Genomic DNA, 19,350 nt, shown 5'->3' with positions numbered 1-19,350 from the left:
CTGGGACTTCATAAGACAGACAGTCATAATTCAAAGCTGAGCAGTTTTGATGGGAAAGAGTGAAAATCTCTGATTCCGGCTGAGTTTGCACTAAAAGTCCCACTTGCTTGGACCAGAGAACCCAGGGAGAAGGTTCTGGAAAAGTTTGAAGCAGAGTTTGGTTAGAAAAGCAGTTGCCCACACGTTGAACATCTCACACAGCTTTTTTCTCCCCATCACCTGAACATGGAGAGAGGATGGAGCACCTGCACACTTTCCTAGATAGGACATGGCCGGCAGGGCGCTCTGTATGGATTATCTACCACTAAAGGAGGTTGTTTTGGCTTCTCAGTGTAACACATTATTTTGGATAAATTAAATGGAAACTTTTGACTTTGTTTTTCTAAAATGATGATATACCCACATGGCCACTTCTAAAAATCTGAGTCTGTATTTCTAAGAGACCTCATTAGATTTAAATAGCCTGCTGCAGCTGCTCATTTGAAAACCAGTCCCCCACCCCTAGAAAAAGTAAAAAAAAAAATTTATTGCCAGCGATCCGTTTCAGCTAAAGGGAAACTTCACGTAGAACAAAGTATCAGCACAGAGAACTTAAAGCAAAACAGGAACAGAAAACAAATAAAGGGAAAAGCAGATGATGGACAGAAAGGGAAGTCATTCTAGTACTGTCTGTATGAGAACAGCAGGAAATCAGATTAGCAAAATTGGATCTTCATCATGTCCCTCCATTAGCAGCTGAAGGGAGAACAGGATGGATGAGGAAAGCAACAGCTCCACACCACCTCCCCTTAGAGAAATGTTACAGTGGCAGGCTTCAAAAGACAGCCGGCTGGATTTGAAACCATTCCACCCACCCTGAACCTCATTTATTCTCCCTCCTGCTGACTGGAGGAAGATATAGATTCATTAAAACTGGATTTGGCAGACTGCAAAACAGCTTCCTCCCTGTGAAAGCAGTGAAACATCCAGTTCCGCCTCCATGGTTGCTAATTGCCTACAAGTTTATAAAGGTACATGGTGCAAGTTTTGAAGTTAAATATTATTAATTTTCATTACCATACATGCCTTTACCATTGTATAAATTAGTTATCCTCTATTTACCACAGTTGCCTCTATAGGCTCCAGTTCATGAGAGAGTGATTTGGGCTGAATCCTCTGGCCGTGGGTCTAACGTCCTGTGCGCTCTCGTTGTCCCGGCTACTTTGTTGAGTCTCCGCCGCCATTGACACGTTAGCCGGAGAACACGGGCTAACTTCAATATTTATAGCGTTCTTACCTCAGAAGATATTACGCCTCGAAACAAAACTCCTGTGCAGTCACAGCGTCAGATGCTATTCCTCTTCTCCCTGGTGCTATTTCAGCTTGTCGCCACAGGGGGCAGACGTCTGCAGAAATCCTGGAACTTGCGTAATGCTCCTTTAAGGTTAAATAAAAGCGCTGTCCTGACCCACTATCTTAATTAATTTTTGTTTAAGAAAATAAATTAGAATATGCTATGAGTCCAATAAGATGAGGATTAGTTCGTGGACTTGCTGAAAATATGCCAATATTCTGTACAGTATATGCACTCAGTACTTGGCCACGGCTACGTTTGCTGGCATTAATGCATGAAAACATCGTAGCATGGACACTGCATGACCACTGAGCATCTCCTTAGCCCAGGTAACGGCCTTCTGATGGTGTCTCTGTTCAGGAGTTGTTTAACTCAGTGAGTATTGTGACTGCGGTCCATGTCGTTGATACGACTCTGTGTTTTGACTCATGAAGCTCTGAGTCCAGTTCCAGTCCACACGTCGTGGTGTTGAGTAAGCTTTGCTTCACAATCCATGTTAAGGCTTCAGTTATCACTGTAGCTTGCTTATTTTTCTCTACCACACATTCGTCATCCACTCTGGTTTCCATTAAGATTCTTGGCTGCGGCACTCTGTGAACAGGCAGCGTTTTTACCAGTCACCTTCTGTAGCGTACCCTTCTTGCGGAGGTTGTCAGTGACTTCAAGGCAACAGTCAACTCAGCAGTCTTCTCCATCATTGTGTAGGATGTGTTATAACATATTTATGCATTAAAATATATTTCTCAGAGTCAGAACATATTTATGCATTAAAATATATTTCTCAGAGTCAGAAGTTGGATCTGAAACCATGGGACCTACCCTGGCCCCATGGTTGTCAGCTTCAGCCTGGGTCCAGCGTTTCTTAATTTTTTTACTCACATTATATTTTAACGTTAGTAAGCAGTTCATTTAAAACTAACCAGGGAAGTGATGGACAGGGCGCACTGCTCATTCCGTAGCTTCAATATTTATAAGCCCATGGAGCTGTCTGCTGAGCGATATTTTCCTGCATAAATTCCTGCACATTTACTATCAGTTACTTCTAAATATTGACTATTTTACAAGCTAATACTACCTATGTTGTGGGTGAATGGGAAACTAAAATACAGATGTACACTTAGGCGGAGGAATGGTTGGAGAGAGTTGACTGATTTATTTATTGATGAGACCTATAGATATCAGCAGATGTTTTGTACACAAAGAACACACAAATAGTAAAAGAACCCACATTCTTCCATGACTAACTATGTTCACTAAACAAACCTATGGCTGCCTTAATGGTCTGGCTGCTGACTCCCTGCTAGAGCTGTCTGTCATAAATGAAGCGTAAGCTGTGTTTGTCCTTGTCTGTCAGCATTGGGTAATCACTTCCTCTAAAATCAAAGAGTCCAGTTGTTTCATGCTACCACGGCAAACGGGTTTTGACAGGCTGTTCTGGCAGTTTTATTATTTACCTTAGCCGGTATTATGTCCGCATTACTGATAGTTATCAGAAATGTAGACTAAAAATGTTGCAAAATCACTATAACCCTGGGAACAAAACCCTGGTTTTATTCTCTATTGGTAATGTTCTTGTTTAAATAAAAGTGCTCGTAAGATGATGATGATGATGATGATGATGATGATGATGATGATGATGATGATGATGACAGGCCACTTCCCTGACGCTGCCATTTAGTCTTAAATAAGACATGATTTTGGATAGCTCACCCAGTTATGGGCATCTACTTGTCAATAGAAACGTAACATTATATCTGGTTCCTCAGGCACACAATGGATGGTGTGTTGACTGTGCAGTTCAGGCTATTTCTACACCTGATTAGTTTCCAACGTCCCCAGAGGTGGAAGTTGCTGATAGTAACTTGATGCTGTTATTTATTTAATTAGCTATGTTTACTCTGCTATCCTCCAGGGTAAACTAGCTCTAGCTGACAGGTAACTAAAACTTGTCAAACTGAGCTGTGCATTCTTCTTTCTGGCCAGCAGAAGACTGTGCATGGCTGAAGGAGGACATTTGGACCGATATGCTTTATTTGTAGTGGGTTTTGGTGATATCACAAAATAATAGTAAACAAGGTAGCATTTGTTGTAGGCTATTAGTATGTAAAAATACAGCTAAAAAACGAACTCGCCCTCAGTGAGCCCCTATGAATTCACTGTGCCCTTATTTGCCCATACTGCCTGTAGTCTGGGCCGGCTCTGGCCAGAGAACACCAGAACTGGCAACCACACCTCAGGCTGTCCAGGAGCTCAGTGATGCCCTGGTGGTGATGTGGGAGGAGATGCCCCAGGACACCATTCATCATCTCATAAGGAGCATGCTCCGACGCTGTCAGCCATGCGTACAAACTACTAAGGACCGTTTGGAGTTGCTGCCATGACATCTCAGAAAATTGGTCCAACCTGCCGCTTAAGATCTTCAATGTCACTCTCTGTGTGACTTCAGAGTAACCCCTCTGTGGGATGACCGTTTTCCTTTTCATCAAATGATGCGGCATCCTTGTGTCCCTGACACATTACCCATTCCATATCAGTAATGGTATCTAGCAGTTGTGATCTGGTGTAAAGTAAGTAAGTAAAGGTTTATTTACATAGCACCTTTCACAGACATTGAGGGTCGCAAAGTGCTTTACAAAAGTACACAATTAGACAATAAGATAAAACAATAAAACATTAGAGGGAAAATAAACCATCACTTAAACCAGCACTACACAGGTAGAGTTAAATATAATGGAACAAGACAGATGAACAGCCCACACATGGTGGAGTTATTAAAAAGCTTTGCGTGTTTTTGATATGTTCCTGTAATTCTTTTGAGCAGTGTATATACACAGCCATGATTAAGGAACTTTACTAGTGAGTGGAGCTGCAGTTAATGAACGTCATATATATAAAATGTTTTCAGGCTGAAGGAGTGTGATATTTGGGGCCAGTCAGAGGTGCTGAGGGTCCTTCAGAGATACCGGCCCCAGTCAGAAGATGAGCTCTTTGACATCCTCTCCCTGCTGGATTCCTCCCTGGTCAGCCCCCACCCCCCCATCATGGCGGCCACCCTCAGTCTCTTCCTGAGCCTCTGCTCCAGCCTCCCCGCTGTCAGTCAGGCAGCCTTGGAGCGAGTGCGAGGACCTCTGCTGGCTGCGTGCGGGAGTGGCTCCAGAGAGATGAGGTTTGCGGCCCTCTGTCACATCCAGGTATGTCCAGAGAATTCCAGTCCTGCTGGGAAAATGTTGATCTCATTTAGCCATATTTTACTTCAAACCTGTTTTCTACACTGCCGGAACAAATATTTTTTATCCTTCTTTCAATAAAATGTTGTCATTTAAATTGCATCCCAAATCCAACCAGTAAAACCTTATATGGAGGCTATAATCTGATGATTTAACCCATCATCCAGCTCTGTTTATACTTGCTGATTAAAAACTCAACTAAACTCTACATCACTGCTTGTTTTACCAGTGTCATTGTCAGCGGACAAATCTCGTGTTTGCATTGGCCTGAATATTTTAAAAATAAGTGTTGTGTTTTATCGTGTTGTAGCTACTGCTGCGTTCTATCCCCGGCCTGCTGGGAGAGCACTACAAACGTTTCTTCTGTAGCTACGCTGAGCCCGCCTTCATCAAGCGAAGGAAGATGCAGGTAAGGCTTTAAAGCCGAAGATTTGGTCATCCCCCTCATTTCGTCATACTTGCCTCCAAAGAACCAGCCTGAAGTAGTTTTGATCGGCAGTTCTCCAGACTTTCTGAAGGTCTTTTAGAGTTTTTCTCTGGATTTTGGCTTCATCTGTCTTCCATTGAGAGAAGAGTATTATTTTGTTTACCCACTTATCTCTGATATCGAACATTTTAGCTAGGAAGAGCAACCAATGAAGAATTAATTTAAATTAACACATATGTAACCTATGTCAACAATTAAAATACGTTTTTGATCGTATTTTGAACCAAATGGTTAGAACACTCACCTTTGCCATATTTGGAAATTACACTGCAGGAGGACCAAAACTATGCTGCTAGCACAGTGAGATGTATGTAGGGGCTGGTAGTTTCTACATACTTTCTGCAAAAAAACCCAAAAAACATTAGAGTTTCCTTGAGTCTTTGTTTTGTAAGAAATACGCTAAAATGTCATAATTTTGGTGGAAACTTTAAAGAATTGTGTAAATATCCACAAACCGATTAGCATCTGTCACGTCTACTGATGTCAGGGACTCCAGTTTTACCTCAGAGATGCCCCACAAATTTGTGTTAAGCAGACAAACGTGTTATGAAAATATTTACTGACGTAAACAATCCATCATCTTATTCTCAAAACAGAGATTTAGTATAAAAGGGCGAAGAGGTGAGTAAGATGGCGCTGGCTTAATGGCTGCAGCCCGTCATTTAACTATGTTGTTTGCATTGGTATTTATTGGTAAAATGATCCATTGAAATATTAATGAAATCTCTAAACATAGATACATCACAGAAAATGAATTTCTCTCCTCATCTCCGATAACAACCAAAATTACCACTGAGGAAAACATACGAATCTGGTCCTCCAGGAGTCGGCTCAATCTTCCTGGTTTTGTGTCTGTTAGACAACCTCTTGTGTCCAGACAACAGCATCAACATCCTCCAAATCAATCCTGTTCTATCTCCTAAATGTGTCCTCGCAGTACCTTGACTGTAGTTTGCCTCATTGCTTACTGTTTAGCAGAAAGACATAATGCTGCTGCGAGAGCAGCTGAGCTCTGTACAATTTCACATCTCAATGACAGGCATAACGAAAGTTACTGCTGTAACTACGGTTCTATGAATCCCGGATGACCGCCAGAGGTGGTGCTTCAAGCACTGAATGATCATTCTTGCGCATGCGCAGGTCGAGTACTAATGACAACAAAGTCACCTGTGACCTGCCGGGGACCCACATGACTATATAGTCACATGGCACCCTGTCATGATGCAGCCTGAAAGCTGCATTCTGAAACATTTTCTGGCTCCTTCCCCAGTGCAGCCCTGGTTGGGAACACCTGGCAGGCTGCAATCATTTTGGACTCACTCCACCTGCTCTCACCACTATATAGACTCACCTGAGTCTCTCCGTGATGACCGGTTCGTCTTCAGTCTTCTGTACATCATGCCTGTCCTGTTCCTGCTCGTCTCCTGGTCCTGTTCCTGTCTGCTCCGGTCTGTTCTCGTCTGCCAGTTCCTGTACCCCTGCAACCTCCGTCTGGTAAAATTAGTCTGGCTTTCATCATCCACTTCCTGCTGCTTCAATAAACTCTGGAAACCAGCTCTGTGTGTGTGTGTGTGTGTGTGTGTGTGTGTGCTGTGTCCGGGTTCATCCAAGACAAAATCATGACACACCCGGCGTTCAATCCCTCAATCTTCTCGCGAGAAGCAGAGATTCCGAGGGACCAAGCACTCTGGCGGTCATCCGAGATTCATAGAACCGTAGTTACAGCAGTAACTTTCGTTCTATTTCATCCCTACTGACCTCCAGAGGCGGTGCTCCAAGCACTGGATGACTTATATCAACAAGGTCACAAGGAATCGGCAACATTCAAGGGACAACCTCTACACCACCCACCTAATGTGATGTAGATGCTGCTCCAGGATTCCTTGAAGGGGATGGGGTGCTGCCACATTCACCCTGTATAACCGAGTAAAGGCACTAGGTGATTTCCAGGAGGCCGCACGGCATATAACATCCAACGGCACCCCATTCATGGCAGCAAACAATGTCGACATGCCCCTTGTAGAGTGACACTTCACTCCTGCCGGCAGTGGCCAGTCCTGCAAGGCATAAGCTTTGGAGATCAAATCCAAAACCCAGTGTGCAACTCGCTGCTTAGAAAGTGGCTGTGCTTTCCGTGAGCCGGCGTAGCAAACAAAAAGGCAATTTGTCTTTCGGAAGGATGCCGTGGCATTGACATATGCCTCAAGGGCACGAACAGGGCACAGTGGTTCAGAGGGATATCCAGTGTCCAACCGAGCAAGATGGAGCGGCTGGGTACTTCCTGACGCCAGTGACACCTTAGGAATAAATGCTACATCAGGCCACAGTGTAACACCTGAGCCATCAGGATTCTACCGGCAGCTGGGCTCGGCCATCGAGAGAATCTGCAATTCACCCACATGCTTTGCGGAAACCATAGCCAAAAGGAATGCCTTCTTCAGTGAGAGCCATTTGAGATCTGCTGATGTCAGGGGCTCAAATGGGAGGGGTCGAAGAGCCTCAAGCACCAGAGAAAGGTCCCATGCCGGTACCACAGGGCGGTGGGGTGGATGCAAACGGCAAGCACCCCTCAAAAACAGTAAAACGTCCTTGTCTCGGCCCACTGAACAACCATTCAGCTTGACATGCCAACAGGAAATGGCAGCCACATACACTTTTAAGGTAGACGGAGACCGTCCCTGATCCAGTAATCCCTGCAGGAAGGTCAGTATGTCAGAGACTGAACACTGCACCGGGTCCTGTCCTTTATTACAGCACCAGGTCGCAAAGACCGCCCACTTGTTAGCATAGACAGCTCGCGTGGACGGCGCCCATGCATTAGCCATTGTACGCTCTATTGACCCAGTGTATCTTAAGAAAGTGCAGGGGCCAAGGGCTGAGGCGGAGCCAGACAGGTCGAGCAGGCCAAATTATCCAGCATCATATTGCTGAAGGCATGATTAGTCTGCCACCAACAAGAAATCACCAAGAGCAAGAAACGCCACTGGCGACTCCATTGTAGGAAAACCCCCGTAGAGGTTTCGAACTCAGCACGAGCAGAAACGCCACCAGTGAGTCCAATTATTAACCAAAGATTAACTCAGCACGAGCAGAGGCGCCACTGGTGAGTCAGATAAACAAAACTATTGAAGAACTCAACAAGAGCAGAAACGCCACTGGTGGGTCAAAATGGCCACAAAAGATTATCGTGGTAAATCAACGCGAGCAGTAAACTACTGCTGAGAAAAGAACAAAACTTACCTGTGGTCGCAGTGGCAACCGCAAATTTGGTAAAGGTGAAAACAGCTTGTGCAGCCCCTGGAGGGCAAAACTTACCCGCAGCTCCAACCAAACCCTGTCACAGGGCTACTAGCAACAAGCAGCTAGGATAACAGTGGTACACACAGAAGCAACCAGCTTCACACGACCACACCTGCGAGCGAGAAGAACAAAAGGGATTAAACGCCAGGTGCCATGTGACTATATAGAATCACGTGGGTCCCCGGCAGGTCACAGATGACTTTGTTGTCATTAGTACTCGACCTGCGCATGCACAAGAATGATCTTTCAGTGCTTGAAGCACCGCCTCTGGCGGTCAGTAGGGATTGAAATAGAAACTCACACATAACAAGCTTGAAAAACACATTTACCTCTTTCCCAAAGACTGGCAAAAATGACTAGTTGGATGAAGTTAGTCACATCCTGTAAAGTAGAAGTCATTCAATGAGACACCAGTTGAATATCAAGAGAAGTAAAGTCAAAATCCTCTTATAATCTAAATTTTACAATTTGCTGGTGTTAACGTGTTTTTTCTGAAGCTTAGCAGCCTCCTTCCCATATAAGTTCAACTTGTTCCTTTCAGTAAACCCTTGTTGGGGAAAAGAACAAGGCTGATCTGCTGTATGTCTCACACTAAGCAACTGAGTATTTTTGGCAGAGCAGCGTATTAAACAGAGAGCTGATGTGTTGCAGGTGCTGGTAGAGCTGGTGAATGATGAGAATGTTGTAATGATACTGGATGAGCTGAAGGGCTACTGCACCGATGTCAACGATGACACAGCTCAGGCCGCAATCTCAGCCATTGGTAAACAAACACACGCACACACACACGCACACACACACGCACACATCCTTTACAATACAATGTGAGGACCGTGCCTTGACTTTCATTGACTTTAATTCATTTTCAAGGCTTTCTATGACCTAACCCTGACCATAACCTAAACCTAATTAACACCTTAGTACTAAACCTAACCCCTAGGACCAAAAAAAGGTCCTCACTTTACCAGTAAAATGAGCAGAACGTGTTCTCACTCAGCTGCAAGAACACACACCATACTCGTATCATTGTCTATGGTAAAGGGTTTATACAACTCTCCCATGAAGCTGTAGATTTAAGTAAAAATTACAAATATATTTATCAAAATCTGTACCTTTTTGTGTGCTTCAGTACAAGTGTGTTTGCAACAGGATATAGTCCAAGCTAATTCAACTATCCTTAGATGGTTAAAAGACATTTTCATTTACATGAATTATATTCAACTTATGAAATACAGATAAAAAATAAAACTTCATATTTGAGCTTTAAAGGAGCTATTGTGGCGGACCACTAGGGGGCTCCACTCTCACTCAGTGGAGAAGTTGTAGTGAGGAGAAATATGTTTGTTCGTTGGTGTATATATATGGTTTTCTGTACAGTTGCTCTCAGTTGGAGTCGAGTAAAGAGCTGTTCAAACCTACATCCTTTGTGTCGTCATTTTCACTCCTCCACATTGGTGACCCCTGTGAGCCAACATGTCCACATCTGATGGCCTGCCCAGCTCCTCACAGCCGATCGCTGTCTCTGGTGGACCTCCACCGGCTCCTCCGGCTTCTTTTGCTGTGGCCGTTAAGATTCCGGATTTCTGGCTACATGATCCGCAATCATGGTTCTTCCACGTCGAAGCACAGTTTGCTCTTCGTGGAATCACATCGGACGACACAAAGTACCACTATGTGGTTTCAGCGCTGGATCCACCATCCACCAGGCGCGCGATGACCCTGCTTCGCAACCCTCCCGCGGACGGAAAGTACAGCGCGCTCAAACACCTGCTTCTCCGCCGTTACTCCCTGTCCGACGCAGAACGCGCCGAGAAGCTGCTTTCTCTCTCCGGGTTAGGAGATGGCTCAGCTTTGGAGCTCATGGAAAGTATGCTGTCCTTGCTGGGTGACGACGAAGGCGGATTTCTTTTCATCCACCTGTTCCTGCGACAACTCCCGGCTCCGGTGCGGATCGCTCTGGCTAACTCATCCCTGCTGCGGGAGAAGGATTACCGCTCGCTGGCTGAGGAAGCTGATCGCATCCTCCTGGCTTCCAGGACCTTCACGGTCCAGTCGCTGGCCAAGGAAACTACGGCAGCTTTTTCTGAGCCTTTGCCGTCTTCAGCGGTCGATCAGCCATCGGTGATGGCAGCGATCGCCACCAGGAAACGCCAGAAGCCGGCTTTTTGTTTCTACCATCAGCGCTTCGGCGTCAGGGCGCGGCGCTGCCTCCCGCCCTGCAGCTTCAAGCCGCCGGGAAACGACCAAGCCGACGCCTGCTAGCAGCCGCGGCCGTCGGCGATAAGGAGAGGTTGCTCTTTATTGAGGATTCGCGATCGGGGAGACATTTTCTGGTGGATTCAGGTTCGCAGAAGAGCCTCGTTCCCCCGGCGGGCTCCGACAGGCTTGCTGAGGGCTGCGGTCCCCAGCTGACCGCCGCTAACGGTTCTCCCATCAGAACATTCGGAGAAAGGTTGGTGACTGTCTGTTTCAATGGACGTGACTTCCAGTGGAACTTTGTAGTAGCAGCGAGCTCTGTCCCCATCATAGGGGCTGATTTCCTCTGTGCTCACGGCCTGCTTGTGGACGTTGCAAACCGGCGTTTAATTGATGCTGTGTCTTTTTCTTCACTGCCTTGTATAACGCGAGGAGCTGGGCCGTTAGTACACACTAATTTTTTAGCTTCAGGGGACGCGTTCCAGCGTTTATTGTCAGATTTTCCCTCTCTGACTCTCCCCAATTTTTCAAACACAGACACAAAACACGGGATAGAGCATTATATCCCCACAACTGGCGCTCCAGTGTTTGCGCGCGCGCGCCGCCTTGACGCGGCAAAGCTTGCTGTTGCGCGGGAGGAGTTTGCCAACATGGAGCGTTTAGGGATCGTGAGGCGCTCCAACAGCCCCTGGGCGTCACCGTTGCACATGGTGCCCAAGTCGGACGGCCAGTGGCGACCTTGTGGGGATTTCCGTCGTCTAAATAACGTCACAGAGAACGACCGTTATCCTATCCCCCACATCCAGGATTTCTCTGCCCATCTCTCCGGGACATCCATTTTTTCTAAAGTGGATTTGGTGCGGGGTTATCACCAGGTCCCTGTGAGAGCTGAGGACATCCCTAAAACCGCGGTGATCACTCCGTTTGGCCTGTTTGAGTTTTTACGCATGCCATTCGGCCTTAAAGGTGCAGCTCAAACATTTCAGCGGTTGATGGATTCCGTTCTGCGTGGGTTGTCCTTCGTTTTTGTATATTTGGACGACATCCTTGTGGCCAGCAGCTCGGCCGAACAGCACATGTCCCACCTACATCAGGTTTTTCAACGTTTGGCAGCACATGGCCTGATTGTCAACCCTGCAAAATGCCAATTTGGGTTGCCGGTCATGGATTTTTTGGGCCACCGCATTTCTGCCAGTGGTGCGGTCCCATTGCCACAGAAAGTTCAGGCGGTGGCCGATTTCCCCCGCCCCCAGACGGTTAAAGCCCTGCAGGAGTTCTTGGGGATGGTTAATTTTTACAACCGCTTTATCCCCAAAGCAGCACAACTTCTGCAGCCGCTTTACGGTGCGCTCAAACAGAAAAAAGCCACCGACAGCATCGACTGGGTCCCTGAACGCCTCCAGGCGTTTGGTGGCGCTAAGTCTGCTTTGGCCGACGCTGCTCTTCTGGCCCACCCTTCCCAGTCAGCTCAGATCGCTCTGACAACTGATGCATCTGACGTGGCTGTGGGGGCGGTTTTGGAGCAGCGTGTCTCTGGTGTTTGGCAGCCACTTGCCTTTTTCAGCCATACTTTGCGGGACAATGAACGGAAATACAGCGTTTTTGATAGAGAGTTGCTTGCTCTCTACCTGGCTACACGCCATTTTAGATATTTCCTGGAGGGCCGCTCATTTACTGCCTTTGTGGACCACAAGCCCCTCATCTTTGCCATGTCCAAAACATCCGACCCCTGGTCCGCACGACAGCAACGCCACCTTGCCGCCATTTCCGAATTTACGACTGACATTCAGCATGTTGCTGGCAAGTCCAACTTAGTGGCTGACTGTCTGTCTCGTGCGCTGATCTGCCCAGTTTATGTCGGTATCGATTTTTCTGCTATGGCTGCAGACCAGCGCAGTGATGCAGACATCCTTGCGCTACAGACTGGGTCCACGGGCCTCCAGCTGGAGGAAAGACAGATGCAGGAAGGTGGTCCTCCTCTGATCTGTGATGTTTCTACTGGCTGTCCCCGCCCTCTGGTTCCTGTTTCGTGGCGCCGCCGGGTTTTTGACACGTTACACTCCCTCTCGCATCCCGGCATTAGGGCCTCCGTCAAACTGGTTGGTTCTAAATTCGTTTGGACTGGACTGCGCAAAACGGTTAGAGAATGGGCTGCAGCCTGTGTTCAGTGCCAGCGTGCTAAGGTCCAGAGGCACACTAAAGCACCTTTGGAACCGTTTCCCATCCCTGACAAGCGGTTTGATCATGTGCATGTAGACCTTGTGGGTCCCCTTCCTCCATCACAGGGTTTCACACATCTCCTGACCATGATCGATCGTACAACCCGGTGGCCGGAAGTGGTTCCGCTGTCATCTACAACGTCAGCAGCGGTGGCCCGGGCTTTCCTGTCCAACTGGGTTGCACGTTTTGGCCCCCCCTCTGACATTACCTCTGACAGAGGCCCACAGTTCGTTTCAGAGCTTTGGTCCGTCATGGCAGAGGGTCTGGGGGTCAAGATCCACCGCACCACTGCGTACAATCCGCAGGCTAATGGGTTGTGTGAGCGGTTCCACAGGTCTTTGAAAACTGCGCTCCGTGCTTCTTTAACTGATGGAAACTGGGTTGACCGCCTTCCATGGGTCATGCTTGGTTTGCGTTCAGCCGTTAAAGAGGACCTTGGTGCTTCCACAGCTGAACTGGTTTTCGGTCAGCCCCTGCGTGTCCCTGGGGCGTTTTTACCTGATTCCCCTGCGCCACAGTTCAGTCCACTTGGGCAACGTTTTTTCCCTCAGGGAGACTCCTTTCATGTTCCCACCCCTGTTCACCATTGTTTGCCCCAGTCCTTTGTTCCTGAGAACTTAGAGAACTCTAAATTTGTTTTCGTTCGACACGATGCACACAGAACACCCCTACGACCTTTGTATGATGGCCCTTTCAGAGTCCTTGAACCAGGGCCTAAACATTTTCTTTTGGATTTGGGAGGGCGTAAGGAAACTATCTGTGTTGACAGGCTCACACCCGCTCATGTCTTGGCGGACGATCAGGTGGTAACGGCCCAAGCTCCTCGCAGGGGAAGACCCCCCTCCACTGTTTTAATGGACCGCTGTTTTCCCTCCAGAGATCCTCATTTATCGGAGCTCAACACCCCTGCAGCCCCTCCATGTCGCCTTCGTCCTCAGGCACGGATGTCCCAGGATCATCCTACAGGGCCCAAGTTCAGCCGTTTTGGACGTTTATTGAAACGCACGAATCTGGATTAGTTGTTATTTTACCCTACTGAGTGTTCGGGGGGGGCATATGTGGCGGACCACTAGGGGGCTCCACTCTCACTCAGTGGAGAAGTTGTAGTGAGGAGAAATATGTTTGTTCGTTGGTGTATATATATGGTTTTCTGTACAGTTGCTCTCAGTTGGAGTCGAGTAAAGAGCTGTTCAAACCTACATCCTTTGTGTCGTCATTTTCACTCCTCCACACTATAAGTGAAATTTCTCCACTTGGTGGGCTGTTGAGCTCTGTCTGTAAATAAAAAAAGGAATATAAGAACAAACTTAAATATGGTAGATAAGTTGTTTAGAATACAAGAAAATGAAGTTTGTTGTGACAGTTGCTTATTAATCTCGGAGAAGGCATCCGCTTAATGAAAAAGCATTACTGTACAATTTTGGGAAATAAACTCGTCTCCCCCTGATTTAAATAAACGAGCGTCACCTTTCTCTTGGTCCCTGAACTGCGGAGCAACTTTGTAGCATGTTTCGTTACATCCATCGCAATAGCTAGAATCATGTAAGAATTCCAGCTACCAGTAGTTCTAATTAAACATGAAGGGCTGGATTAACGAGAAAGGCACACTCCCTTAATAACCCCAAAGAGAGGTAGAAAATTGGTTTATTTCCAGAGATGGCATATGATTTACTGGGCAACACATTAAGCACAGCCAGTGATGTAAAACTAGCTACTTACTACCAGAGTTGCCTTCCATGCTGGTCGTAACTTTAGCTTCTGTCCGGTAAGAATCAAAAACACGGCATTTGTTAAATTGTATGCCATGTTGTGTGCGCAGGTGTTTCTGCCTGTTGGATCTATTTACTCCCGCGGATGTAAATACAATTTTGCAAGGATTGCAAAGCGCCTTGTTGCCATCTTTCTCTTCCTTAAAATGAAGCCAAACTGTTTTGTTTTGCTTTAAGCCTCCCCACGCCGTATTTGCTTACTATGCCGTGTGCGTAACCTGCGTAAAAAACGTGACTGAACTTGCGCAACTTGCTACCGTCGTGCTGCTCAGAGCCGGAGCACACGGAATCGAAAAGAGAATCGTTAAGCGCGCTGCCAAACGGTTTCATGGAATTGGAAAACACGGAACCGGTTCTGAACAGGAACTGGTTTTTGATTCCCATTCCTATGTGTGACATCAAACTATAACCCATCTAAAAAGATACCTTTAGTTCTTCGCATCACTATTTTTTTGTTCCTTCTTTCTAAAATAATGAAATTTCACTTATTGCTCTTTTAAAAAAGGGACCAAAAGATCAAGATCTGGATAAAACTTTGGATCTGGAAAGTTTTTTATAATCGTTGACAGTAAGCCTACTTTGCCCAGAACCGCAGTTTAACTATCCCTTTAAAAGGTAACATACATAAAATTCTAATTTACCATGAACATCACCATGATCTGATGGTTTTTACAGAGGGAGAAAATCACAGTGCATAAAACCATTTGAGGCATACAGTCTCTGAATCAAATAAAAATAGATGCTTTCATTGTTGTGTGCTTTTTCGTTACAGAAACTATTACGCTACTTATTTTACCATTCATCTGTATATTTAAATCGTTGCCGTTATTTAATATATTGCCTTTGAATTTGGACATTCAATGCTAAACTGAATGGTAAATGACGCAGCAATGTTTTTTTTAGTAACACAACTGCTGTGTTTAGACCAACATAGTATTGCTCTTAGCTACATTATGTAAATTTTATTAAAGACGTTGACAAGAACTTACCCTTGAGGTACACCTGTACTTCTTTTAAGTGAACCCATCTGAAAATGTGCTTTTGATGACTCCAAAAAGAGTATGATTGTTTACTTTGTATAATTCCTTATTTAGATCTAGAAATACTGCTCCAACAAGTTCACAAAAATAAAACTTGAAAACTGCAAACGGGCTTAAATAGGAGGCAAGTGGAGTATCTGATTTAAGTCTGTTTGCTGTTGCAATTGACCTGATGACTGAGAATTTACACAAGCATGGATACTAGAAAAAAATGTTTTGTTAGGACTAGTTGTGTTTGTTAACAAGCACAAGTGTGAGACATTTAAGAGAAAGATTGATGGTATTAAGGCCTTTGTAGCTCTTGTTACTTGGTTTTAAATTTAAACTTGTGTATCCTCATCTCCTTTTTGCTCTTTTTTGTCAGGCCGCATTGGACGGAGCTACAGTGACAAATCTCTGGAGATACTCACTGGGCTGCTTGGGCTGAAACAGGATCAAATAACTTCTGGTATAAATGAGCCGAAGAAAATTTGTAAAAAGAATTTGCCATTATCTCTTTGAGACTGCCCATGGCCATGTGCCTTATAGTAACAGGTTATTTTATTTCCCTATCTGTTTCTTCCATACCCTGTTCTCGTCAGCGGTGGTGCAAACAATACGCGACCTGGTCTGGGTGTGTCCTCAGTGCAGCGATACAGTGTCTTCAGCCCTGGAAGGCTGTGAAGAAGTGTTGCAAGACTGTCAGGTTAGACCCACGATGATACTGAATCTCTTTGTCCCCTGTGGGGAAAATTTTGTTTCATTACAGCCCATCAAGAGAAAGACATACATGGGTAGACGGGAAACTTGCCATGCGCCGCTTTCTTGCAGAGTGGAGAAAGGAATAAATTAGGACGGTTTAGGGGGGAAAGAGAATGCATTACTCTTACTCAATGTCTTACTGCCAATGCGAGCAATGCAAGAAAGCATCCAAGTCAAGTACCCCAAGTGTGCAGCGCTTACACACACATCTAACCTAGGTTCCTGTCCCGGGGGGGGACAATCCGGCACAGTGAATGCGGTGAGTCACAGGGAGGTGTATTCACCATGTTCATGTGTGTGTATGTGTGCGTGTCAGTATTTTTATGACTTAATGAGTTAATAATATATATTTATATTATTTTGGAAAGCCAAATATTTGTATTATTTATAATTTATAATTATTTATATTATTTTGTGTGGAATGTTGTGTGTGTATCAGTGTTGTAGTCAAGTCACTATGCCTCGAGTCCGAGTCCAGGTTCGAGTCACCAGTGTTCAAGTCCGAGTCAAGTCCAAGTCATTAAAAAAAAATCCGAGTCGAGTCCGAGTCGAGTCACTATTGACGTGTGATGTATGACATGAAGCAGTAACATTCCATTGCACTAATAACTCTTTCGCTGTAGTTACCCTGGTTTTACTCGGTAAAACGACTGCTTTTTCCAAGTCTAAGACGTCTCCTAACCATGGTTTTTAAACATTGTTGTTATGGAACGCGCAACAGCGACTCGAGGTACGCTGATAGGCCGCATATGAAGGATGTTAAAGCCGCAAGCGGTGTCGATCGGCCCTCGAAGCCAAGCGCACTCCGGCCGGCGCACTGCCGCAGATGCTGTTACGCATTTTCCTCGCCCGTCCACCGGGCGATTCCCACAAACGCGTTTGGCAGCGCTCCCCCATTACTCACAACAAATCTGGTGTGGATCGGTCGATGCAGTGAGGAGATACAGCCGTTGGATAATGATAATGCATTTGGCCACCGGACCGGACTAAATTGTTCGGCGGGCCGGAAAATTTATACCGATTCCTGGACGGTGACTACAAACAGAAAAAAACTGCAAATGACGCTATGAACGCCGAGCAGGAGAAAAACAACGACTTACCTTCCTATCAACTCGGCCCGTTTTCCAGTGTTTCTAAGACCTCGTCACTTAAGCCATCATTTGAGCTGAACGTTGGTATGTTGTTCCACAGTTCTACCAGTAAAATGGGCGCCTGGACATCCTCTTGTGAAATCCTTTTTAACAGCTGTAAAGTCGGTCATGTCGTTGTATCTGTTGCATGTGTAATGGCTGGTTGCTACGTGCGCTCTCACACTGTTTGCCCAACCTTAGCGGCAAGGGGCGTTGCTCATGAGATGGTGACGTCACGTGCGCGGTACGACATTTAGATATTAAAATCATACACCAAATAATATTCTAATGACATATTAAAATTATAGCCTAATGATATAAAAAAAGTCGAGTCTTTTTCTCAATTTCCGAGTCAAAATTATCTGAATGTAGGAGTCCGAGTCCAAGTTCGAGTCGTCAGTGCTCAAGTCCAAGTCAAGTCACGAGTCTCTAAATTTAGCTAATGACTCGGACTCGAGTTCAAGTCTCGGACTCGAGTACTACAACACTGGTGTGTATGTATATATATATATATATATATATATATATATATATATATATATATATATATATATATATATATATATATATGTATATATATATATATATGTATATATATATATGTGTATATGTATATATATGTATGTATGTATATATGTACATATATATATATATGTATGTGTGCATATGTGTGCTTGTATATCTGAATATCTGGAGCGTGTAACAAAAGTGATTTCCCTCTGGAATTATTAAGGTATGTCTGATTCTGATATCGTTAGGCCAACATTGACCAACTATTTTGCATATCACAAGCTTTTCTTGTATTAACTGCCCTACTTTTCATATAGTTGTTATAAACAAGCTAGATGTTTATCCTTTTTTGCATGTGTGGGCTAATCCAGTTTGACGAGTAATGCAGAAACCAGACTGCATTATATCTCCCAGTCTATGTAGATGAGATTCACAATTCAAAAGGTTGCATTCTCATGTTTAAATGCTTTATTATCAGCTACTTGATTAACTTTTTATTTGAGCGTAATATTTTTTTAATAAAGTGCCACTTCACAACAAATGTTATCTCAAGGGACTTTACAAACAAAAGATAAAAAAGTATTCAATCCAATCATACAGACAGATTTAAAGTCAATTATATAGATTTCAAATTGATCGTAGCTGTCCAACATTGTAGTCAAGTTCAGTTTTCAAATTTCTAAAGTTTTTTATTTAAGGAAATCCAGCATAATGCATGAAGTAATTGTCTTGATGCAGTCAATCATTCTGGTTGAGCATGTAGTGACAGTGGAGAGGAAAACTCAGCTTTAACTGGAAGAAACCTCCAGCAGAACCAGAACCAGACCCAGTGGGAACCGTTATCTGCCATGATCGACTGGGGCTTTCAGAAGACAGAGCAAACAAACCAAAAAAGAATTATGTTCTAAATTATATATCAAGTTTGTGCATCAAAGGCAGAGAAAGTCCATCCAACTGTCCAAATAGATACTTGCATGCATATTGCATGTTCCTTGACACAAATAATAACCCACAATATGTTGCATCCAAGCAGTCCGGAACAATTGTGATTATGTCCACGCTCATATTGCACTGTCGACTGCTACGGCTGGAAAGGAAGAGTGTTCGCTCCATCTATTACTCTGTTGCCAATAAACAGTCAAGCCTTTATTCCACTAATTCCTGTTAGATAGGGTGGTTTTCAGGAGTGGCTGTGTTTCAGTGGGAACCGTAGTCTTCAGTCAGTTGTAGGGTTCTGAGCCCAATTCCAACTTTCCCCACCACATGTAGTCTCCCCGTTCGAAGCCACTTAAGGCCATGTTGAAAACAATTCTGTCTAATGTATGGGTGTTTTGATTTGTGAATACTATATAAGTATGGCCCAATCATCTTGTTTAAAAAACAGATTTCCGTTTGTA

General features: G+C 44.9%; 2 protein-coding genes and 1 long non-coding RNA gene across 3 annotated transcripts in view; 2 read left to right on the top strand and 1 right to left on the bottom strand.

Annotated features, from left to right (window-relative positions):
* ap4b1 (adaptor related protein complex 4 subunit beta 1) overlaps nucleotides 1–19,350 on the top strand; it is a 46,185-nt gene that overhangs the window by 5,204 nt on the left and 21,631 nt on the right. The window contains exons 6-10 of the mRNA XM_036144778.1: nucleotides 4,239–4,524; nucleotides 4,871–4,969; nucleotides 8,999–9,110; nucleotides 15,937–16,020; nucleotides 16,154–16,257. Of these exons, the coding sequence (XP_036000671.1) occupies nucleotides 4,239–4,524; nucleotides 4,871–4,969; nucleotides 8,999–9,110; nucleotides 15,937–16,020; nucleotides 16,154–16,257 (685 nt within the window). The remainder of the gene's footprint in view (nucleotides 1–4,238; nucleotides 4,525–4,870; nucleotides 4,970–8,998; nucleotides 9,111–15,936; nucleotides 16,021–16,153; nucleotides 16,258–19,350) is intronic.
* LOC118565174 lies at nucleotides 4,982–6,517 on the bottom strand. Its single transcript, XR_004932235.1, has 3 exons — nucleotides 6,399–6,517; nucleotides 5,292–5,386; nucleotides 4,982–5,117 (listed from the first exon to the last, which is right to left on the bottom strand). It is a non-coding gene; the product is annotated as an uncharacterized LOC118565174 (long non-coding RNA).
* Nucleotides 9,619–13,659, top strand: LOC118565162. The gene is made up of 2 exons (XM_036144881.1): nucleotides 9,619–10,799; nucleotides 13,641–13,659. Exon 1 carries the CDS (start codon nucleotides 9,821–9,823, stop codon nucleotides 10,607–10,609), a length of 789 nt encoding a protein of 262 aa, XP_036000774.1. The 5' UTR covers nucleotides 9,619–9,820; the 3' UTR covers nucleotides 10,610–10,799; nucleotides 13,641–13,659.

The sequence above is a fragment of the Fundulus heteroclitus genome, chromosome 1, assembly GCF_011125445.2.
Source record: "Fundulus heteroclitus isolate FHET01 chromosome 1, MU-UCD_Fhet_4.1, whole genome shotgun sequence".
NCBI classification, from domain to species: Eukaryota; Metazoa; Chordata; class Actinopteri; order Cyprinodontiformes; family Fundulidae; genus Fundulus; species Fundulus heteroclitus.
This window is presented reverse-complemented; position numbering and strand designations above follow the sequence as displayed.